At 36.9% G+C, this 22,125-nt stretch overlaps 1 protein-coding gene across 5 annotated transcripts in view; it reads left to right on the plus strand.

The window, feature by feature from the left end:
• The first annotated feature begins 45 nt into the window (after nucleotides 1-45).
• The window catches only part of TBC1D23 (TBC1 domain family member 23), a 56,791-nt gene continuing 34,711 nt past the window's right edge, over nucleotides 46-22,125 (plus strand). For 2 of the 5 annotated variants that reach the window (XM_035710133.1, XM_035710134.2), the window contains exons 1-3: nucleotides 18,317-18,474; nucleotides 20,213-20,324; nucleotides 21,444-21,549. In XM_035710133.1, the coding sequence (XP_035566026.1) occupies nucleotides 18,332-18,474; nucleotides 20,213-20,324; nucleotides 21,444-21,549 (361 nt within the window). In that variant the 5' untranslated portion in view covers nucleotides 18,317-18,331. Of the gene's footprint in view, nucleotides 262-1,401; nucleotides 1,425-18,316; nucleotides 18,475-20,212; nucleotides 20,325-21,443; nucleotides 21,550-22,125 lie in introns of those variants that run through there. The other 3 variants (XM_025416585.3, XM_025416604.3, XM_049105310.1) reach the window with 3 other exon arrangements.

Genomic DNA, 22,125 nt, shown 5'->3' on the forward strand with positions numbered 1-22,125 from the left:
TCCTCCCCCGCTCCCCGCCCCGCCGCCTTTCGCCGTGGGGACGTCGTGACGTTGCGTTCCGCCCGTCCCTTGCCGCCTCCTCCCTTTCTCCTTTCCTCTCCCGGAGCTCGTTCCCAGACTTCCGAGGATCTTTTACGACATTGAGTCTCAGGAGTCGGTCCCGGCGCCGGGTCCACTTTTCGGCAAAGTGACGTGGACGTCAACAGCAATGGCGGAAGGAGAAGAGGTCCAGCCCCGGCCAACGTCGAGCGGTGAGGGCTGGTGAGTGAAAGCCCGGGGCTGACTCCGGCTGCCCCTCGGTTCTTCCTTCCCCCGCTCCCGCCGGTCCCGCAGGCACCGGCGGGCGCCGGCGTGGAGCGCGGGGACCCGCCTGGACCGCGTCCACTGGCCTGCCCCGCCCCCTCTCCGGGCCGGGCCCTCTCGGTACGGGCTGAGGCGGGCCTCCGCGGGAGAGCGGGTCGCCCAGCGCCTGGGCCTCACCGCGGGGCTCCCGTGAGGGTCCCGGGGCCCCGGACGCGCTGGAGAGGCTGGCTTCAGGGCAGGGCTCAGCCGAGACCCGTGGTCCCGGGAGTTCCAGTAGGTTGGCTCGGGAGGAAGTTTCGGGGACGCACGTCCGAGGCGCGGGGCTCGCATCTGAGGACCCGGCCCTTGGCGTGACCCCGCGACCCTTGCCTGCGGGGGAGCGACGCGCCGGGGAGGATCCTGCCCACAGACTTGAGATGGTTCTTATTCTAGTTTTTATTTGTTTTGCGTTTCAACGGTTCTGACGATTCGGGCCCCACAAGTCGTTTTTCTTCCTGCCGCTTTCCCCAGAGCCCGACCGGGGCGGCCCCGGGGCTTCGCGGGAGCCGCGCTCGCCGCTGCCCAGCCTTTGCGCCTACCCGGCCGCCTCGGGGCAACCGGGGGGCCCCTCCCGTCATGTTTTTGGTCGGCTTTATCCAGTGTCGCTAGTCTTCGGGAAAGGCCCCTTCCTACTTTTGAAATAGTTGATCTTTACAAGACGTTTTTAGGGACAGTATCATAAAAAAAAGATAGAGCCTTTAGAGGCTTTTTGGATTTTTATATTGAAGTACATTGACTGTATGTGTTAGATAGTTTCAGGTTTGCTTTTTCATCCTATGACATGTATACAGCTCGTGTATTAAGCTGTTGGCCTGAGAATCGTACGGGACATTTTAGACGTGGACTTTAATCCTTGAGAAAGAAACGGGATCATCGAAAGGTTCAGATAAGATAGTAACTGAGAAACCCAGCCCCGAATCCGCAGACGTCCAGTACCGCCTAGGTGCGTGCATGTGCACTCCAGGATTCGGCAGGAAGACGCACCGGTGACCTGGATGTAGTTTCTTTTCTCAATTTGCTTATATTGGAGCTGTGACAGTTACACTCGGGAGCAAGTTAAATTGATCCAGCTCTTTGGGAATGTGAGTGAAAGCGCTATGGGGTTTCAGGGGGGACAGAAGCGACTTCCACTTGCAGTTATTGGAGAAAGCGTCAAGGAAGCAAAGATGTTTGAATTAGGCCTTGAAGAGTCCACAGGATTTAGACTAGTGCTGTCCAGTGGAAGTGGAATGTAAGCCACATATGTAATTTAAACATTTCCTTTTTTTTTTTTTAAAGATGTAAAAAAAATTTAAGTAACCTCTGCACCCAACCTGGGCTTGATTGAACTCAAAGCCCTGAGATCAAAAGTTACATGTTCCGTTGACTGAGCCAGTCAGGTGCCCCTGTAATTTGACATTTTCTAGTAGCCACATTAAAAACCAAAACAAAACCAGTTGAAATTATTTATATCCAAAATATTACTTCAACATATTGTTAAAAGAAACCAATTAGACAGTTTTACGTCTCTTTTTGTAACACTTCAAAATTCAACATATATTTTATTTTACCTTTACCTTACATCTCAACTGGATCTAGCCACATTTCAAATGTTAAGTAGCCACACACGGCTGGTGGCTAACATACTGGATAGTGCATTAACTGGTGGGAAAGGGCTCTGAATGGAGTAATAGCCGGACCATGGACACAGGCAAGAAAACTAATGATTGTTTGGGGAGTAATGACTAGAACTTCGTAAATGTGCTGTCTTGGAAGGGTGAATTGTATCATAAACTGACTCTGATCAGCTTATTGGAGGCCATGAGGAGAAATGTTTCTAGAGTATCTTCGAGAAGCTCTTAGGAGGATTGTGAATACCAGTGATTCACAGGCAAAGAACATGGAATTAATAGTTGTTAGCAGTAGCATGTGTTCTCTTCTACGGTTGCTGTATGTTTTTTGTGGCTTTCAATTTTTGTCGTTTTTATTTTTATGAATGGAGGAACCCGGAGGGGTTCTGTGGTTTCTGCTCTGCTTCCATTCCCATGTATGTAATCTTTTTCTCTGCGTACTCCACTCGGGTGTACCCTCAGAGCGAGTTTGAATACAGTCAGAGAAGACATTTGGATTTGGAGCCATAGATTTGGTAAAGCCTCTGTTCTTAGACTGGTGAAGAGGTTGTTATGGAAGGGGGAGGGTTTGTTCTTGAGAGAGAAAGAGAGCATGTGTGGCAGGGAGGTGGCGGAGGGGCAGAGAGAGAGAGAGAATCTTTAGGCTCCTCGCGGTGCTCTGTCTTATGACCCTGAGATCATGATCTGAGCAGAAACCAGGAGTTGGATACTTACTGCTGAGCTACCCAGGCGTCCCACTTCACGTTTTTATTGTACCTTTGTCAGATGGAAATTTTTCTGAAATGTGTTATATATCTCTTTGCCTAACCTGAACTTACCTCAGTGACTTAGGGTCATTCAGTTTGTAGATATAAGTGTGTAAGAATAAAACTAGGTCCCTGTCCTCAAGGAATTTGTGGTCTAGTTAGAGTAGGCACAGTTAAGAAGATCAGTTACTGTTATACTTCTGTAATACAGTGACCTGTCTAGGCAAAAAGGGAAGATTGTTACTATGTTAAATGGCCCTGTATAACCATCTCTTTTGAGATTGCGTTCTGTTAGTGTTTTTTTTTTTTCTGTTTTCTCTCTTTGTTGTTAGTGGTATTTCCCAGTTCATAATCTGTGAAACTAGGTAGCTGACTATGTTAAAATTAAGTATATATTTGTAAAAAGGCTCAGTATGGGTTCCAAAGATTTTTAAAAGTATAAGATGACACTTACCTATTTTCAGTTATGTTCTAGGCCAGTGCTTCTCAAAATTTAAATGTGCATTAGGATTACCTGGGGATCTTGTTAAAATGCAGATTCAGTAGATTTGCTTGGGACCTGAGATTCTGTATTTCTGACTGACTAGCTTCTAGGTGATGGCTATTTTGCTGGTTCCTGGACTATACTCTTTAGCAAGTTTCTAGATGATGTATGTCTCAGAATGATTTGGCTGGAAGAATTTCTCTCTATATATTATCTGTTATGTTTTCTCACCCAATGCATTATATTGCAATTTATCTGATTGCATGATTTATCATCGTTGTGTACATAGTGGACTTCTCAAGGGCAGTGGCTGATAGCAGGTGGCTCAGTGAATGTTTATTGACTCAATGACTTTTGTAAAACCATGTGCAATAGCATACCAAGCTGTCATTTCATATATATTTTCTAACTTCATTCTTTTTGTGAACCATGTAATTGGTTGTAAAATGCTCACTTTTTTATGGAAAACCAAGGATATCAGAAAATACTCAGCTCTCTAACTTTCTGAAACTTCAGAGGGTGTGGAGAAATTCTTTAAAAATGTTTATAGCAAGTTTGAAATTATTATTAAACATTTTTTTTTCTGTTAAGTAAACCCCTGTGCCCAATGTGAGTCTTGAGCTCATGACCCCAAAATCAAGAGTCTCATACTCTACTGACTGAGCCAGCTAGGTGCCAGCAAGTTTGAAATTATTTAAATTTAAACAAACTGCGGGTTTGTAAAAATCAAAGATGTTAAATTTTTACAGTTCAAAGTTTGATAATTCCTCTTCTCAGTTTTGAAGCAGTTAAGTTAGCCTTAGATTTGAACCAGAGTTTCTCATTTTCTGAGGCTTTCTTCCTGACATAATGCCTAAAAATCTAAAGCCATGATTTAAAAATGTTTTTATATAGATATTAATTTTGCAAAAACTGTTGGTATTCTGTTTAGTTTAAAATTTTTGTACAATATTCACTTTAAAGTCATGGTTTTATTACTAAACTCTTCTTAAATTATTGGTAAACTTTTCTTAAAATTATAAAAGCAGTTTATAAAGAAACTTTTATTCATCTGAAATGTGAATAGAATTGTTTTGGAGATAAAAGAGTCTTTTTGAAAGTTCTGTGCACTTTGTAAATAGTGTTCTCCGTGCTTCCCATTTCATAAGCATTGAAATATGAGGAGGTATTTAAGGAGTGGATGATTGCAATTCCAGACATGATATATTCAATAAAGAAATATATTTAATATGAAAGAGAATGGAACTCGTTTAAGAGGAATATTGACAACTTGTGGTTCTGGGCATACTAGATATTACTTTACAGAAAATGAAGAGAAAATAAACCTTACTGTCTTGAATTGGGGGTTTTTTAAGTGACACCTGTTTGATTTTGTAAACTGTAGGTAGAATGCAGACAACGATTAGAAATTAAGACTTATTTTGTTTATGTGATTTACATGAATGTTTTTCCTATAATTCACATTTTACAGTTTTTAAAGGTAATTCCTAAATAATAACTCACTTCTAGGATTTTGCTCCTGTGAATGTAAGTAATTGGCTTTTGCATGCCCCAAAAACGTATACAATTAATTTATTTTCGTTTATTTGTGCTTACTATAGAGAGTACAGGTGCATTCCCTATCTTAGAGGCAAGTCAGGTAACTCTGGAGCATCATGTTAAGTGTGCTCCAATACACAGCCAACTTACAAGTAGGTGTCCTCTGAACAGAATTGATAAACTATGCTTGGCAAATAATTGCTGCTGCTTATGCTAAAATGTGGATTCTGCTTGGTATAAACTAAAAACAGTGGCTTCCCTCATGTATCAAAAAGCAAAACGGAGTTTAGCAAAGCATTCAGCAGACCTTAACTAACTACTGGTTATATTCAAGCTGCAGTACGGTGTTTAAGAAAAAATTTGAGACCGATTAAAAACCAGAAGTTGCATTGTTCTTACTTGCTTGGGCACTTCCATTTTTTCATCCTTTTAGCCCTAGGGATGATAGGTGACGATATCTTCTGAAGATACCGACATACTGGTGTTTTAGAAATTAGACGCTCTAGCAGAGTGGCATAGGATTATTTAGCTTGAAAGGGGACAGTACTTGAAATGATTTATTTAGATATTGAGAATTATAAATGGAAAATCAGTTCCTTATGTTAGTACAAGAACAAATTGTCTCTTGTTGAAATACAAGAACACTAAGAGCCAATTTAACAACAACAAAAAACCCTATTTCCTGAAATTTCATGTGTATTTGTTTTTAAGGGTCTAACCTTTGACCTTTGATCTGAGCTGAGAAAATGGTCAGTAATAAAATCACTAAATATTTTGTTTCAAGTTTCCTTTCTTTTTCTTGAGGGTTAAAGGAGTTTTTTCTTATCTTAAAGCTGACATAGCATTTCATAGTTGGGTGGGAATGGTGTAATATGTGCTTTTCTTGCTTTAAAGCAGTTACATAAAACTAGTTGCCGTGGTGATATTTAATAATTTTAGCAAACTATAAGAAAATATTATATGTTTGCATAGGGCTTTATCTCTTATGTATGCTTATATATACTATCTCATTTGATGCTTACAACAATTCTATGAGAAGGGGAAGTTACGAATTATTGTAGTTTTCTTGTTAGAGATGAGAAGACAGGCTTAGGATGGTCAGACCACAAATCCAGTTAGCGGAAAATCTGGGACTTAAATTTATATCTCTTTAAGCCCTATGTTTTTTCTAAAGTTGATTGCATATATACTGTGTACTTCACGTATATAACAGACACCTAGAGAGAGCCCATTTAAAAATATGCTAGTCCTGAGGCACCTGGATGGCTCGCTCAGTTGGTTAAGCATCCAACTCTTGATATCAGCTCAGGTTTTGATCTTTTTATCAAACAATAAGGTTGCGAGTTCAAGCCCTGTTGTTGGGCTTCACGCTGGGTGGGGAGCCTACTTAATTTTTTTTTTAATTAAAATAAACTAGTCCTATACTCAATCTTGTGTTTTGAAAGACACAATTTTCTAAGATGTGCATTGTTAAACATATGTATTTGTTATCTGCGGCACCTCTAAAGCTGTAAGGATGTGCATAAACTGTGTAACACATTGTCTTATATATACAAGAAGGTACAATTCATGATCGATATGGTGAGATGTGATACAGAGCATTATATACTATAGCTTTATATCTCTTTAGTTTTCATAATGTATTCTCGTATCCTTGCCAAAAATAAGTTTTTTGATCTTGAAACAATATGCTTATATATCACATTTAGATAATATGTACTTACATGTTTATATTTAAATGTATTTGTAAAAAAAAATAAATAAATGTATTTGTATAATTCGGTTAAGTATATTAATAATTAATATAATTATATTTCATGTACCTATATCATATATAAAATAGAATTATTTACAGTCTGTGAGAACATAGTAGTGATATTTAATTAGAAAATATAAGTAATTATACAGTTTAGTAACTATCAGCTCAGTAATTTTTCTGTTGTTTTTATTCAGGGATATTGGAGAAACAAGAAACTTGGTTTTTTGTTGTTGCTTTTTAAAAAGATTTTATTTATTTTTGAGAGAGAGAACACAAGGGGGAGTAGGAACAGAGGGTGAGGGAGAAGCAGATGACCTTCTCCACTGAGTAGGAAGCCTGACACAGGGTTCCATTCCAGGACCCTGGGATCAGGAGCCTAGCTGAAGGCAGATAGATGTTCAACCAACTGAGCCAGCCAGATGTCCCAAGAAACCTGGTTTTAATGTAACTCTCTTGTGGTTTCTTTCCCCTTTCAGAAGTTTCTAGCCTTTGTTTTGAAGTATAAAAGTGACCCATAGAAGAATGTATTTATCTCATATAGCTGAATAATTAAATACCGGCAATTCTTGAGTTTTATTTTGTAGATTCTATTTAGATTTAACCACTGACATGAAAGTAAGCGAGATTCTCTTTAATCAAATAAATTCTCATTGATGATTGGAATGCAATTTTGTAAAAAATCTATCATGTATTTCTTTGCCAAACCAATCTCCATTGGTAAAGTATCCTTGGAAAGACTTGCATTGTTGTCACCTCATTTGTAGTAATGTTCCTTTATTTTCTAAAATGATGGTTTCAAGGAAAGGAATGTTGGTAGCATTTCTTTCCTTATTGCATTTTGGATAAATTAGAAACTTGTGATAGAAACAAGTAAATGCTGTTTTATATTGACTTGTGTTGTTTTCATCCCATTCTTTCTCTTGGGCAAAGGACATACGTGTATTGTTAATAAACTGCTTTGGTGAGGCCGAGGGGTGGGGAACCTGTTGCATTTGTTTGTGCATTGAAAGTGCTGGAAAGTTGGGGTGCCTCGGTGGCTCAGTCAGTTGAGTGCCTGGCTCTGGATTTCATCTCAGGTCATGATCTCAGGTTCCTGACATGGAGCCCCACATCTATCGGGCTCTGCACTCAGTGGGCAGTCTGTTTCCCTCTCCCTCTGCCCCTTCTCCTGCTTGTATATGCCTGTGAATATGCTCTCTTTCTCTCTCAAAAATAAATAAGTAGATCTTTTAAAAAAAGTACTGGAAAGTCACCTCATATGTAGAGAAAAGAAGAGTATGTTAGAGACTTTTTATTTTGAGGAAGTGTGAAAGAGGAAAGGATTTGGAGCACTGTCTAAAGTCAACTTCCTTTTTTTTGTAGAGAAGATATTCTTCCATTGTGCAAGGAAAATCTTACGGCAATTGCATTGCAACATTACACATAGAGTAAAGTTATGAGAAGCTGCTTTTTTTATTTTTTAAGGAGTACACTTCATTAGTATTATCTGTATAGTTTGATCTATGTGGATTATGGACCAAAAATAAGTTTGAACAGGCACTGAGGGGGGCACTTGATGGGATGAGCACTGAGTGTTATTCTATATGTTGGCAAATTGAACACCAATAAAAAATAAATTAAAAAACAACAAAAGTATTTCTTCTTCCAATAAAAAAATAAGCCTGAAGATTTTTTTAAAAAGATTTTATTTATTTATTCATGAAAGACACACACAGAGAGAGGCAGAGACACAGGCAGAGGAGAAGCAGGCTCCATGCAGGGAGCCCGACGCGGGACTCCATCCTGAGACTCCTGGTTCATGCCCTGAGCTGAAGGCAGACGCTTAACCACTGAGCCACCCAGGCGTCCCAAGTCTAAAGAGTTTTTTTTTCAAGTCTAAAGATTCAAAGCACTGTTCCATTTGTAGTGACTTAATATTAGTAGCTTACAGATCAGTGTTCTATGATCTCTGTCTCCTTTGCCTTTTGTACAGTGCTGAAATACTACTCTATAGCACTGTACAGTTAGGCTTGTTAAGCACAGGATGACTAGATTTACACCTTCTTTCCTTGGCGCAAGATCCTGCTTAAGCATAAATTCTGGAGAGGATTGTATTATTTGGTAAGGGAATCTCCCAAAGCTACTTTTGTGGATCTGATCCTGATACAGAGTTTCACTAATTTTTTTTTTTTTTTAAAGCTGGTGAATGGGATCTTTTTCTCTTGGCATTGAAATATACAACTTGTTAAAATGCTGTAATAAGTGTGACAGAAATCCAGATAACTTGAAAATTTTGCCATTACCAGATTGTGCTTTCATGGACAGTAAGGTATCATGGTCATTTTTTAATATGTCTCATACTGTTTGTTGTTAGAAAGTTTTGCTGGTTTGAGGGGACATGGGTGGCTCAGTCGGTTAAGCATCAGACTCTTGATTTTGGCTCAGGTCATGATCTCAGAGTTGTGAGATAGAGCCCCATGTTAGGCTCCACACTGGGCATGGAGCCTGCTTGAGATTCTCTCTCTCCCTTTCCCTCTGCCCCCCAGGCCCCCATGCCACCCTGCTCACCAACATGCGCACGCGTTCTCTCTCAAAAACAAAACAACATTTTTTATAAAAAAAGTTTTGGAAAAAAAAAAAAGTTTTGATGGTTTGAGATTGGTATTTAAAAATAAGTTACACATGGGTGCTTGGCTGGCTCAGTCAGTAGCACATGGGACTCTTAATCTCAGGGTTGTGAGTTCAAATCCCATATAGAGTTTACCTAAAAATATATATAAATAAATAAAAATAAGTTACACAGTACATATTATGGTCATGAACTTATTCCGTATCTATTTCAGGAGTGAATGTGTAACAAAGTTGTGTGATTTTCATTTCTACCAAATATCACACAAAATATTCAGGAACTAATTAACGAGTATTGGTGTAGTAGTAATTTATAACCAGTTTGTTAACAATAGTAGCAAAATAAATTCAGACAAAGCTTTTGTTGCTGATGTTCTCATGACCTGGGCATTAAGAAATAACCAGAAATAAGGTGGCACAAAGTAAGTCTTGAAACCGCAATTTTAACGTGTGCAACTTGACACTGTTACACAATCTGCTGGTACTTACAACTAGTTAGCTGGTCATTTTTGAGTTTTAAATAATTGATCAGAGGCTTGTACCTGGATGTAATATGTCATATATATGTATATATTTATATATTTATATTTATATTTATATTTATTTATATTTATCTATATATAGGCAAGCTGGCCTGTCATGGTTTAATTTGTGCTCATAGTGATGTACATTCCAGGCAAATTTAAACAGGTTATATACACATGAAAGGGACCTCCTCCCACCTTTTTTGAGTGGGTTTCAGATATTAGGACTTGAGATAAACTTTGGAATTACCAGCTAGAATATAGGCTACATGAGAGCACGACTTTTTGTTCACTGCTAGATCTTTGGTACCTCACACGGTGGCTGGCAGGTAGTGATGTTCAATATATATTTATTGAAGGTTTGAATAAAAGACTACTTTTGGGGGCACCTAGGTAGCTCAGTGGTTGAGCGTCTGCCTTTGGCTCAGGTCCTGATCCCGGGGTCCTGAGATTGAGTCCCATATCAGGCTCCCCAGAGGGAGCCTGCTTCTCCCTCTATGTTTCTGCCTCTCCTTGTGTCTCTCATGAATTTTTTTTTTAAAGTACTTTTTGGCAGGGAAGGAAAATTCAGAGCAAATATTAGAGAGAGGTATAGGAAAGTTATGGAAACTTAAGGAGAGTGTTTTAAGGAGAGAATATAACTTTGCAGAGTTTGTAAAGAGAACAAGGACTAAAGATAGATGATTAATGACTTTTTGGGCAGTTTTAGTAGGAAGATGGAGAGTTTGAGTGGATGAGGAGAGAGTAAGTAGAGATGAGTGGTGACTACTGTTTTCAGGGAGGTAAACTGTAAAAGGAAGGAGAGAGATGACTTTGAAAGGGAGTAGGTCATGTATAAGACCTGTGAATAAGCATATGTGGAAATATTTGAGGAAAGAATAATGATCCCAGGCTATTCTTTATATTTGTTATATTTGTCTTTATATTTTTGAATGCTAGAAGTTCTGAATCCATTTTATCTCTTGGCTCTGTTTAATACTGCTAGCTGATTCAGGAGTTTGAGTAGTATCCTGGAGAAATACCATGTTTAAGATGTTTACATAGCAGACTTCGGACTTTTATTTTTCCTTAGTAGTGGAAACAAAATTTTAAACTTAGCTTTTAAATTTTTGTTTTTATCAAACAATAATATATATCTTAGACCCTGACCACTTTAAGGCACAAAATTAATTTTTTAAAAAATTGGGAAAAGAATTGGTAATTGGTTGGTATCTGTACTTTTTTTTTTTTTTTAAAGATTTTATTTATTCATAGGAGGTACAGAGAAAGAGAGAAGCAGAGACACAGGCAGAGGCAGAAGCAGGCTCCATGCAGGGAGCCTGATGTGGGACTCCATCCTGGGACTCCAGGACCACGCCCTGGGCCAAAGGCAGGCGCTAAACTGCTGATCCACCCAGGGATCCTGGTATCTGTACTCTTCCCAGTTTAAGTGATTAACATATATTCTAGATCCCATGTGGGGTTTTTTGGGTAATTATAGAAAAGGACTAGATTTTAAGAATTTGGAAAACTGGTGAAGTTGATTTGGTTTACTTGATAGACTGAGAGGCTTTGTGAATTAATTTTTTTTTCTATTTCAGAGAACATCCTATCCAAAGTGTTTTAGAAATTTCTCTCACTATGCTCAAGTGGCATTGTGTTATTCTGAAGTTGAATAGACTATGAGAAATCATAGAGACCATCTAATTTGCTGGGAATGATTACTAATTGCATCATTCTAGGGCTGTTTCATTATTTTGTATAAATGCTTTCTTTTTTTTAAGATTTTTTTTTAATTCATGAGAGGCATAGGCAGAGGCAGAAGCAGTCTCCACGCAAGGAGCCTGATGTGGGATTCGATCCTGGGACTCTGGGATCATGCCCTGAGCTGAAGGCAGACATTCAACCGCGGAGCCACCCAGGCGCCCAATGCTTTCTGCTTTTTAAAAACCATTTATTGAGTGTTAGTTTTGTCTTTAAATATTTATTCTTAACTAAATGAAATGTGACTTAGTGTTCCTACATTTATGTTTTCTTTTGTCCTCAAAGTTTAGCTTTTTCTACATTTTATTATTGTCTCATTTGTCTCAGGATTGGTGTCACATGTACCCGTAAATGGTTAATGTGAACAGCTTACTGTCCGACACTTTTCCTTTGGAAAATGGTGCAGGCTTCAGTGCCTATGGAGACTATTCAGAAAGAGAAAGTTGAAAAAGACAGATTCAGGCAAGCTGTAGGCATTAAGTTGGAATGGAAAGAGGAATGGAAGGGAAACTGGTAAAACAGAATCTGTATGCTGTATAAATACTTCCCAATACTTTAAATTCATTGGTACCTGGTACTATCCCCATTTTATAGATGAAGAGTAAGTTTGTATTCTAGGTCACACAGCTGTTAAGTGTATAGAATCTGGTATCACATTTTCTGATTTTAAATTTTATATTACTTTCTCTATAATATGTTGCCTCTAAGCCTTAATATCCTCAATTCCTTGGTGGCCTTGCTATTGAGCTATGTCAGCTGTTGAGGAGTTTGTTCCTTTCCCACAATGGTAGTTAACATGTAATGCTATCAACTTGAGGAATTAAAGAGTCAAGGCAAGCTCTTACCCCTTAACCCAAGGTGTGGCTCAATCCCTTCATAGTGACATACTCCTTCATTGAAATGGTAAATGAGGGTTTGATACAGTAGCTTCATTTGAAAGCCTTAAATTAAAGCATCTCTAAACTTTTTCTGATGCAGTTACTTCTTTTGTAATATTTTTATTGACATGTAACTTAGGTACCATAAAATTTACCCATTTGAAGTATACATACAGTTCAGTGGTTTTAGTATATTTAAGCGTCAGGCAGTTATCACCAAGATGTAAGTTTTAGACTATTTTCATTACCCCTCAAAGAAACCCCCTACCCAGTAGCAGTCACTCTCATTCCTTGTCATCCAGACCCCTGACGACCACTGATGCACTTTCTGTCTCTCTACATTTGCCTACTTTGGACATTTCTTGTGAATGGAATCATACAAAATGTGGCCTTCGTGTGGTTTATTTCACTTACCATAATGTTTTCAGGTTTTTCAACGTGTTATTTGTATCAGTACTTCATTCCTTTTTATTGCTGAGTAATATTCCACTGTATGAACATACTACATTTCATTCATTCATCAGTGAATGGACGTTTAGATTCCTTTTACTTTTTGGCTATTATAAATAATACCATCATAAGCACTAATGTACAAGTTTTTTGTCTTTTTTATGAGGTAGAATTTATATAACATTAAATTTTACCATTTTAACATGCACAATTCAGTGATATTGAGTACATTCACAGTTATGTATAACCATCACTCACCACTATTCATTTCCAGAATTTTCCATCATCCCAAACAGAAGCTTTATAATTAATAAACAATAACTTCCCATTCACCTCTCTTCTCTCTAGCCCCGGTAACTTTTATTTTCTATCTCTATGAATTTGGCTATTTTAGGTACCTAATATAAGTATAATCATACAATCTTTACTATTTTGTGACTGGCTTACTTCACTTAGCATTTGTCTTCAGAGTTCATCCATGTTGTACCATATGTCAGAATGTCCTTCCTTTTTAAGGGTGAGTAATATTTCATTATACACTCACACACACACACACACACACACACACACACCACCTTTTGTTTACCCATCCATTGATGCATGTTTGGGCAGTTCCCAATTTTTGGCTATTGTGAATAATGCTGCTATGGATATGGATGTACAAATAACTGTTTGAGTCCATGTTTTTAGTTCCTTTGGGTATATACCCAGAAGTGGGATTGCTAAATTACATGATAATTCTCTGAAGTTTTTAAATAACTGACAGACCTTTCCACAGTGGCTATACCATTTTACGTTCTCACCAGCAGTGCATAAGGATTGTAATTTCTCCACATCTTTGTCCTTTTTTTGATACTAGCCATCCTAATGGATGTGAAAAGTAGTGTGTCTTTTTGATATTAGCCATCCTGTGAATGTGAAATGGCATCTTATTGTGCTTTTGATTTGACTTTCCCTAATGGCTAATGATGTCGATTGTCTTTTCATGTGCTTATTGGTCATTTGTGTATCTTTTTTGGAGAAAGAAGAGTTATCAGATGCCTTGGAAAGATTAAATTAAGGCAAAGATTTGGATATTAGGCAGAAAGAGGGGGTCATAGGGAGAGTGGTCCCTGTGGAGTGGTGGAAGTGAAAGAGGGAGGAGAAATGATGGAGAGTAGAGGAGGAGGAATTGAGGGGAAGATGAAGGAGAAATAATGACATACATTGTTGAGAATTCTTTCAGAAAGCTTTGCTGTGAAGGGAACAATCAAGAGCTTGATACCTAGATGGAAAGGAAAGTTTGGAGGAGCTTTTGTAGTAGTGCGGATGTTGTTTCTAATGACGATATTGAGCATATTGGAAAAAGAAAGTGGAAGATAAGAGAGGGGGATAATTGGTGGCACATGGCTTCAAAGGAATTCAGGGTTAGAGAGAAGCCCCAGGTGACATTACCAGTGTTAGACTAGAGACAGGATACGTAGATGTCTGTGCATAGAGGGAAGACAGAAATGATGTCTAAAGCTGATGGTAAGTTGCTTATGTTTGTTTTTGGAGAGGGGTTGAGATCAAAGGGAAGAGAGAAGTCTGCTGACCTATATTTTTTCTTTCAAGTCACTTGAGGTAAAGTGGCTCTGTAGGGATTCTGAAGAAAGTGAATAGGAAATTTTCAGCCAGCATTGATGGTAGAGAAAATGGTGAATTTATGATAGCTTCATAAAGTTGTCTTAATTTATCTTCCCATGAAGTCTTTATTGAGCGGAGTGTAGGAACAAAAGAATCCAAAATTGGTTAGATTAACCAATCCAATGCTGAGAATTTGTAGCTTTCCGAGTGTGACCAGAGCACAAAGGAGTGATATTTAGGGTGTTAAGAATGTGCTTAAGGTCTTAGGCCATGGAATTAAGACAGAGGACAAGAAATGACACCACATGAAAGCTCTTCTAGCAGGTTTATGCCACCCTTCTACTCTCTACTTTTAACTCCATCCACAGGAGCAGAAAGTTAATTTTCTTCCATGCTCAAAAATAGAACCAAAGGTTTTCTATCTTTTAACTTCCTTCCAAATTTATTAGATTATGTAAACCTTTAAAAAAGAAGGAAGTTTGTTGTCAGTATGAGTTGACTTGTTTATCTTTACTCTTTCAGTATTCAGGAAGGGAGAACTAAAATGAAATACATAAAGTGGCACAAATGCCACATTGTTTTCTTCTTACTGATTATGTGAGGTATGGTTTCTTAAGTAGTAGCTACTTACTAATACTTTAAGCAAAGTCATATATGTTTGAGGTGAGAATTATTCATTCTTGTTTCTTGCAAATATTTGTTCATTTTAGACTATAATAATACCCCCTCAAAAAAGGACACATTAATTTTCTTATGATTATATTAATTATATTAAAATTAATTATATTAAGCACTCTACTTGAAATAAACATTTTCTAATAGCTTCCCAGTGTATGTGTGGGAAAGAGTGGGTAGGGAGTGGGGATAGTGTACTGTTTCTCTAACACATACATGTTGTATGTTAGTTTTAAAGCTTCCCTTTTTAAAAGATTTACTACATGTCATTAATATGATGAATATTTTCATGTCATTGTTTTTCAGCATTTTAAATTGTTGCCTAGTATTTCATCCACTAATTTAAATCAGTTCCTCATTTTAAAACTGCTACATTGTAGTTTTTGTAGGTACTTCTTTGAACATGCTTTTAGCTGAGTCATTTTATTCTCAATTCCTGCTGACTGAAAGGGTATGTTAAAAAGGGAGTCTGTTAATATTAAATTATTCAAGTAGTACATACAAATATAAGATACACTCAAGCTTTACTGACTGATGCTATGTGCAAAGTAAATGTCCATCCCATCTCACTTCTCTGTAGTAGCCACCTTTCACAATTTTGGTTTTTGTTCTAATGGATACTGACATACCCCTGACCTACTTCCGGTCCCTAGCAACTTCTGTTTTCTTTCTGTCTCTGTGAATTTGACTATTGTACAGTTGTACAGTATTTGACTTTTTGTGACTGGCTTATTTCACTGAGCATAATATCCTCAAGATCCATTCATGTTGTAGATGTGTCAGTTTCTTTGCTTTCTAAGGTTGAATAATGTTACATTTTGTATGAATATACCCCATTTCATTTATCCATTTATCTGCTGAAGGATATTTGGGTTTATTCCACCTTCGGCTACTGTGAATAATGCTGTTATGAACATAGGTGTACGAATATCTATTCAGTGTTCAAGTTTTCCAGTTTTCTTTTGGGTATATAATCAGAAGTGGAATTGCTGAATCATGATAGTTCTATATTTTAATTTTTTGAAGAATAGCCATACTGTTTTTCATAGTGGCTACACCATTTTACATTCTCACCAACACTTTTTTTGGTAGTTTCTCCACATTCTTGCCAACACATTTTAAATTTTTATTTATTTAGTTATTTTTTGATAATAGCCATCCCAATAGGTCTGGTTTTGATAGACTTGATTTTTAAATTCTTTCAGGCCTTCTTAAGAAGAATAAGTAGTTAATAAATAATATGTATGCATCATACACTTAACCAGTTGAACTATTGATTTTTATGTTTAAAATTAAGAGACCATCATATAGAGTCAAAAGTTAAAACAACTGTAATGTCCATTAACTGGTGAGTGGATAAATAAAACGTATTATAGGGGTGCCTGCGTAGCTCAGTTGGTAAAGGGACCAACTCTTGATTTTGGCTCAGGGTTATGATCTCAGGGTCCTGAGATTGAGCCCCAGGGTCAGGCGCCATGCTGGGCATGGAGCCTGTTTGAAATTCTCTTTCTCCCTGTCTCCTCCCTCCATGCATGTGCTTACATTCGTGAGTGTTCTTTCTCTCTAAAATAAATAAATAATTGTAGTAAATTTTAGTATGTGTGTGTGTATGTATATATATATATATATATGCAGTAGAATATTACTTGGCAATAACATGTACTGGTACATGCTACAACATAGACTTTGAAAACATTATGCTCATGCACAAAGACCATATAAATAAGATTTCATATATAAAATGTCCAGAATTGGGGCACTGGCTGGCTCAATTGGGGGAGGATGCAACTCTTGATCTTGAGGTCGTGAGTTTGAACCCCTGTGTTGAGTATAGAGATTACTTAAAAATGAATAAACTTTAAAAAATAAATGTCTGGAATAGGTAAATGTGTAGAAACAGAAAGTAAATGGTTGCCAGAGGCTGGGAGCAGAGTGGGAAGGGGTGGAAAATGACTAATAATGGATATGGAGTTTAATTGCAAAAAGATATGTATAAAAAAAATTAAGAGGTGAACTAAGCCTTGCTTTCATCTCCTGTTTGGAATATGTACAATTAAAATTCATCAATTTTTGAAATTATAAGGAAAAGTTTCTAGAACATGGTTGAGGAAAAACAATGTAGAAGAAAGTGTAGGGGTGCCTGGGTGGCTTATTTGGTTAAGCATCGACTTATGCTCATGGCTTAGTCCATGATCTCAGGTCCCGGGATCAAGCCCCGTATTGGGCTCCTCGCTCAGTGGAGGGTTGGCTTGTCCCTCTCCCTTTCCTACTGTCCCTCCCCCTGCTTGTGCTGTCTGTCTCTCTCAAATAAATAAATGAAATCTTAAAAAAATAAGAAAAGCAATATACAGTATCCCCCTCCCCCCAGCAGATTTTCTGATTTTAACTTTTAGGAATACAACACATGTAATTTAGTTGCTTTTAAAAATTATAATTTCAGACATATTCATTGTATGGCTAATTCAGAAAATAATTATGTACAGAATTTCAAATTGAATTTATTGTTCCTAGAAGCATTTAGAAATCTATAATTTGTAGTGCTTGAGAAATTCAAGTCCCCCTCTCATCCCCTTTTAACTTTCATTGTGCAAATGTTTCCATGTGCTAGAAGTTACCATTTGGTTGAAGAGGAAAAATCTTCCTCAGTTGTTAGCTTAAGCATTAAACTAACTTCATATGAATGTAGTCCCATTGTTTGCCTTGCCATAGTTTTAAAACAACTTGGGTTACAATGCTTAGATTAGGTGATTTTGCCACAAAACTTCAGGTGAGGGAATAAATATTCTATTGTGTTCTATTTAGGTTTTGAAAATAGGTCATTGATACATCATCAACAGTAACATATAGCATTATACTAACAAATAAGGATTCGGTTCATAGAACCAGGAAAAGGTGCATTTCTGTTATTTGCTTTGAATTTGCTTTGCCATGAGTCTTCTGAGCAAAGTAGACAGTTATTTTTTGGACTAACTGGGATAAATGGACAAGGCCTGTATTTTTCTATTTTAAGACCTGCCTGAGTATGCAGTACATTTCTACCAACCTTTAGACTGTGAGGTCAATAAGAAGCCTCCATATTCAAAGAAGATTTAAAAATCCATAACCCACCCAATGATATTCCACAAGACATGCGTCTTGCTTTTGGATGTTAGGTATTGCTTATTCAAAAGTAGAAGGAAACTTGGTTTAGGGGAAGGAACAGTCTGTTTCAGAGCGAAGTGCCATAGAGTTCCTATCTCTCGATAAGAACTTGATCCTTAAATAAATTATTTAATTTCACTATTTTCAACTCTTTTTCTACTTTTACAAGTACATTTGTAATATTGAAAGTCTGATAACTGAACTTTTGAATACCTTGTTCAGAAGATAATGTTACTCTTAGTGAGAAATTCCTTTTACTGCTTAAGTTGGGGCATTTTCTGGTTTCTTGTTCAAGGTTCTATTGCAGAGACCATATCTGAGGTTCCCTGGGGGCAGCAAAGGACCCAGTGCAGCTGTATCAACAGAGATGTGTGCGTACATTATGATGATTTGAAAAGTATGTTGAGGGTCGGGTGTTTTGCCCGAAAATACTGACTTTGTTGTCTAGATAGTAAAGGATTTTTGGGCAGAATTACTTCCAAAAGGAACCAAGAAATGGAAAAGCTCTCCGTTTCTATGGTAGAAGAATTCCATCTTGTACGGTGGTGTTTTCACTTCATTTATCTATTTGATCGTGAAAAATATGGTGTTTACTCATCAAAGGTCACATTCCATTTTCTTTGTTTCATGGTTACAATCTTTCAAATTCTGACAGGCTGTCTTGTATGCTTTGGCCAGAATATAATAGATCAACCCCATCTTTACCAGCTGTAGGCCTGAACCATTAGTAGACTTGAAACCTCTTTCCCTCACTCTCTCCTCCACACGGTGGTGACCATATAGCAAAAGAACAAAATGTTTCTTGTATGGTTACTAGTTATTTTCTTATTCTTATGAATTTTTAGTAGCTTTGTTAAGAAATCTCTCAAATTTGATCACTGCATTTGTGTTGAATATGATCCCAAGTATTTACATTTTCATTTAATTCCTTCCTCTTAAGAGGGCAACACTGTACATTTAAACTAATATTTTTGGAATCCTATCGATAGGGAAGATGTACATTGTTTTATTGAGAGAATGTGGAATGGGAGTAAACTTTTTCTCAAAACCACCTACACACACAAAAATGTGACAGTGTCTTGATTTCCTGATTGTAGTGGGAGACTCTGCCTTTCAGGCTGCTTCAAAGAATTTTAGAAATTGGCTGAGTTACGAATTTTTATTGTAAAGATTTCTTGTGTATTGTATATTAAAATTATAAATAATGAAATTTCAGCTTTTGAGAATTTTGAGGAATTAGTTATTTTAAGTTGTTATTTCATGACTAAAAATTCATAACATTTGTGAAAGTTTCTTTTTAAATGTATTCTTTTTAACCATGTACAATTTGTTTTCATGTTTAATTCTCTCTTTAAACATGGTAGGCTGTACATAACTGCCTGATGATTTACTTGATGATGTATTGCTTTGCTTAAATATGTAATACAGTGATGCCTTTAGAGTGTTTTTGTTCTTCTAACATTACTTGGACACTGTAAGCCAGGCACTGCTCTAGGTATGATTTCTGTATAAAGTTACATACTAAGTATTCCCATATTGCAGTGCTTTGAATTCTTGGTTAGATTTTATAATTTCTCCTCCTTACGAATATTTAGCATAATACTAGAAACACAAATTTTGGAACCCGACTGTTAAAATTTAAATCTTGGCTTTAGTACTTTCTTGATAAGTGATCATAAGCTGTATAACTTCTCTTTGCTTCAACCGTTGCATATGTAAACTGGGGCCAGTGATGATTGTGGTTACTTCATATAGAGTTGTGAGAATTTAAAAAACACAGGCACAGTGTTTGGAATAGTGTCTGGCACAAAGATAGTGCTATATAAAGTGTTAGTCATTACTATTACCATGAGTCGTACTATTACCGTGGCTTTTCAGTGCTGTCAGCTTGCATGCACTGTCTTCTCTTTTTAAATTTCTTTAATCTTAGAAAACATAACCAAGCTTATTAGAACTAAATGCAAAATAAGAGTAAGTTGCGTGAAACGTGAGATTCCCTTTCAAGGAACCTTCTTTTCATAGATAGAGACTTTAGTAAGCCATGCTTATATATGAATCTTACATGGGAAAAAATAAGTAACATTGATCTATTACGGACTTGTTTTTTAGGGAAAAAGATCTTGAAGAAGCTCTGGAAGCAGGAGGTTGTGATCTTGAAACTTTGAGAAATATAATTCAGGGGAGACCACTACCTGCTGATCAGAGAGCCAAAGTTTGGAAGGTAACTGGAAACTAAAACAAACTGTAATCACTTAAGAAGAACATTTGAGAATTTTTATGTTCAGTTGTTGACATTGCAGAAAACTTATGAGCATGCTGCGTCTAGAGAATTTATCGAACAGAGCAACTTATTGAAATGTATGTTTCTGTCATGTTTGGTTATTTAATAATTTAGAATTTGAAAGGCAGTGTTTTTTGTTTGTAGTTATTAGAAACGATGTCTATGAAGATTGTTTAATGAAATGGGAAAATGCAAACAGTGAGTAAAATAGGATTTATAATTGTAGCTGGAATTACTACCTCAGCTATGTTAAAGACAGGATGGGGAGGGCACATAGGTCTCTCTGGCATTGGAATTATACGACATTTTACTTTGTTTATTTTTCTCTTTGGCTGTTCTCCAGTGCATGTGTATTATCATTTTTTTAAATTTTAAACTAAGATTTTGTTATGATTATAAAAACTCACCTTTGTTAAAACATATAAGCATAGGAAAAGATAAAAATCATTGGCTATCACCTATAAGTAATTATGTCTTGGCATATATCTTTTTATATTTTTCTTCTCTGCACACATATATATATGTAACAGAAATGGAATAATAACTGTATGTATGTAGGATTCTGAATGTTTTGTTATAGAAATTTAAAACACATACAGAAGTAGAGACCTGTATAATGAACCCCCATGACCCATCTCTCTTTTATAAGGACACTAACTCCATTATGAGGGCTCTACCCTCATGACCTAATCACCCCCCAAAGGCCTCACCTCTAGATAACATTATATTGGGAATTAGGTTTCAACATATAAATTTTGTGTGGGCACACAAACATTCAGTCTCTAGCATTGACGATATTTGCTTCAAATAAACAAATTTATATATGCTATTCATTTGATTGACATGAAGTAATAAAATTTAATGTGGGAAGATGTACAATAATTGTGTTTGTTGCAATATGACTTAAGGGATCAGCATTTGGTGGAGTGTAAATACATTATTTTGTAATCTTAGAAGTATGCATTATTATTTCTAAATTCAGGACTTTCCACTATTACAGCATATTTTTCAAGAATGAGAAATGAAATTTGAAGCTAGTTGCTTTTATCTTTCTTCCAGATTGCTCTAAATGTTGCAGGAAAAGGTGATAGTTTGGCATCATGGGATGGTATTTTAGACTTGCCAGAACAGAATGCCATTCACAAAGATTGTCTTGAGTTTATTGGTAAGTTTAATAATTGTTTCCAACAGTGAAAATTTTGAAAATAATATTTTGAGGTAGAAGAGTTAATCTATTAGAATCATTTTGTTATAATTTGAGATATGTTGAGTTTGTGAAGGGCTAGTACATAGTTTCTTACGAAAGTGAAATTCTTATGAAGTGATGTCTAGTATTTTTAAGAAAGAGAGTCCAATTTATAGTTTTTTTTAAACTGTGTGTTCAGGTCTTCAGCTACCTGTACAGTCTTGTTGCAGTTTTAAAATTGTTTTTTGTGTGTAAAGATCTGTATCATTGTATTATAGTCTGCACATTAAAGGGCTCTGTGTTCTAAAAGTCTATTCATCATAGGTAATGATCTGCTATTAAAAAAATAACTTTTAAAAAAATTATTTATTTTTAAAAAAGATTTTATTTATTCGTGAGAGACAGAGAGAGAGAGAGAGAGTCAGAGACATACAGACAGAGGGAGAAGCAAGCTCCATGGAGGGAGCCTGACACGGGACTGGATTCTTGGGTCCCCAGGATCACGCCCCGGGCTGAAGGTGGTGCTAAACCACTGAGCCACACAGGCTGCCCCCC

Source organism: Canis lupus, chromosome 33, assembly GCF_003254725.2.
Source record: "Canis lupus dingo isolate Sandy chromosome 33, ASM325472v2, whole genome shotgun sequence".
In the NCBI taxonomy this organism is placed as follows: Eukaryota; Metazoa; Chordata; class Mammalia; order Carnivora; family Canidae; genus Canis; species Canis lupus.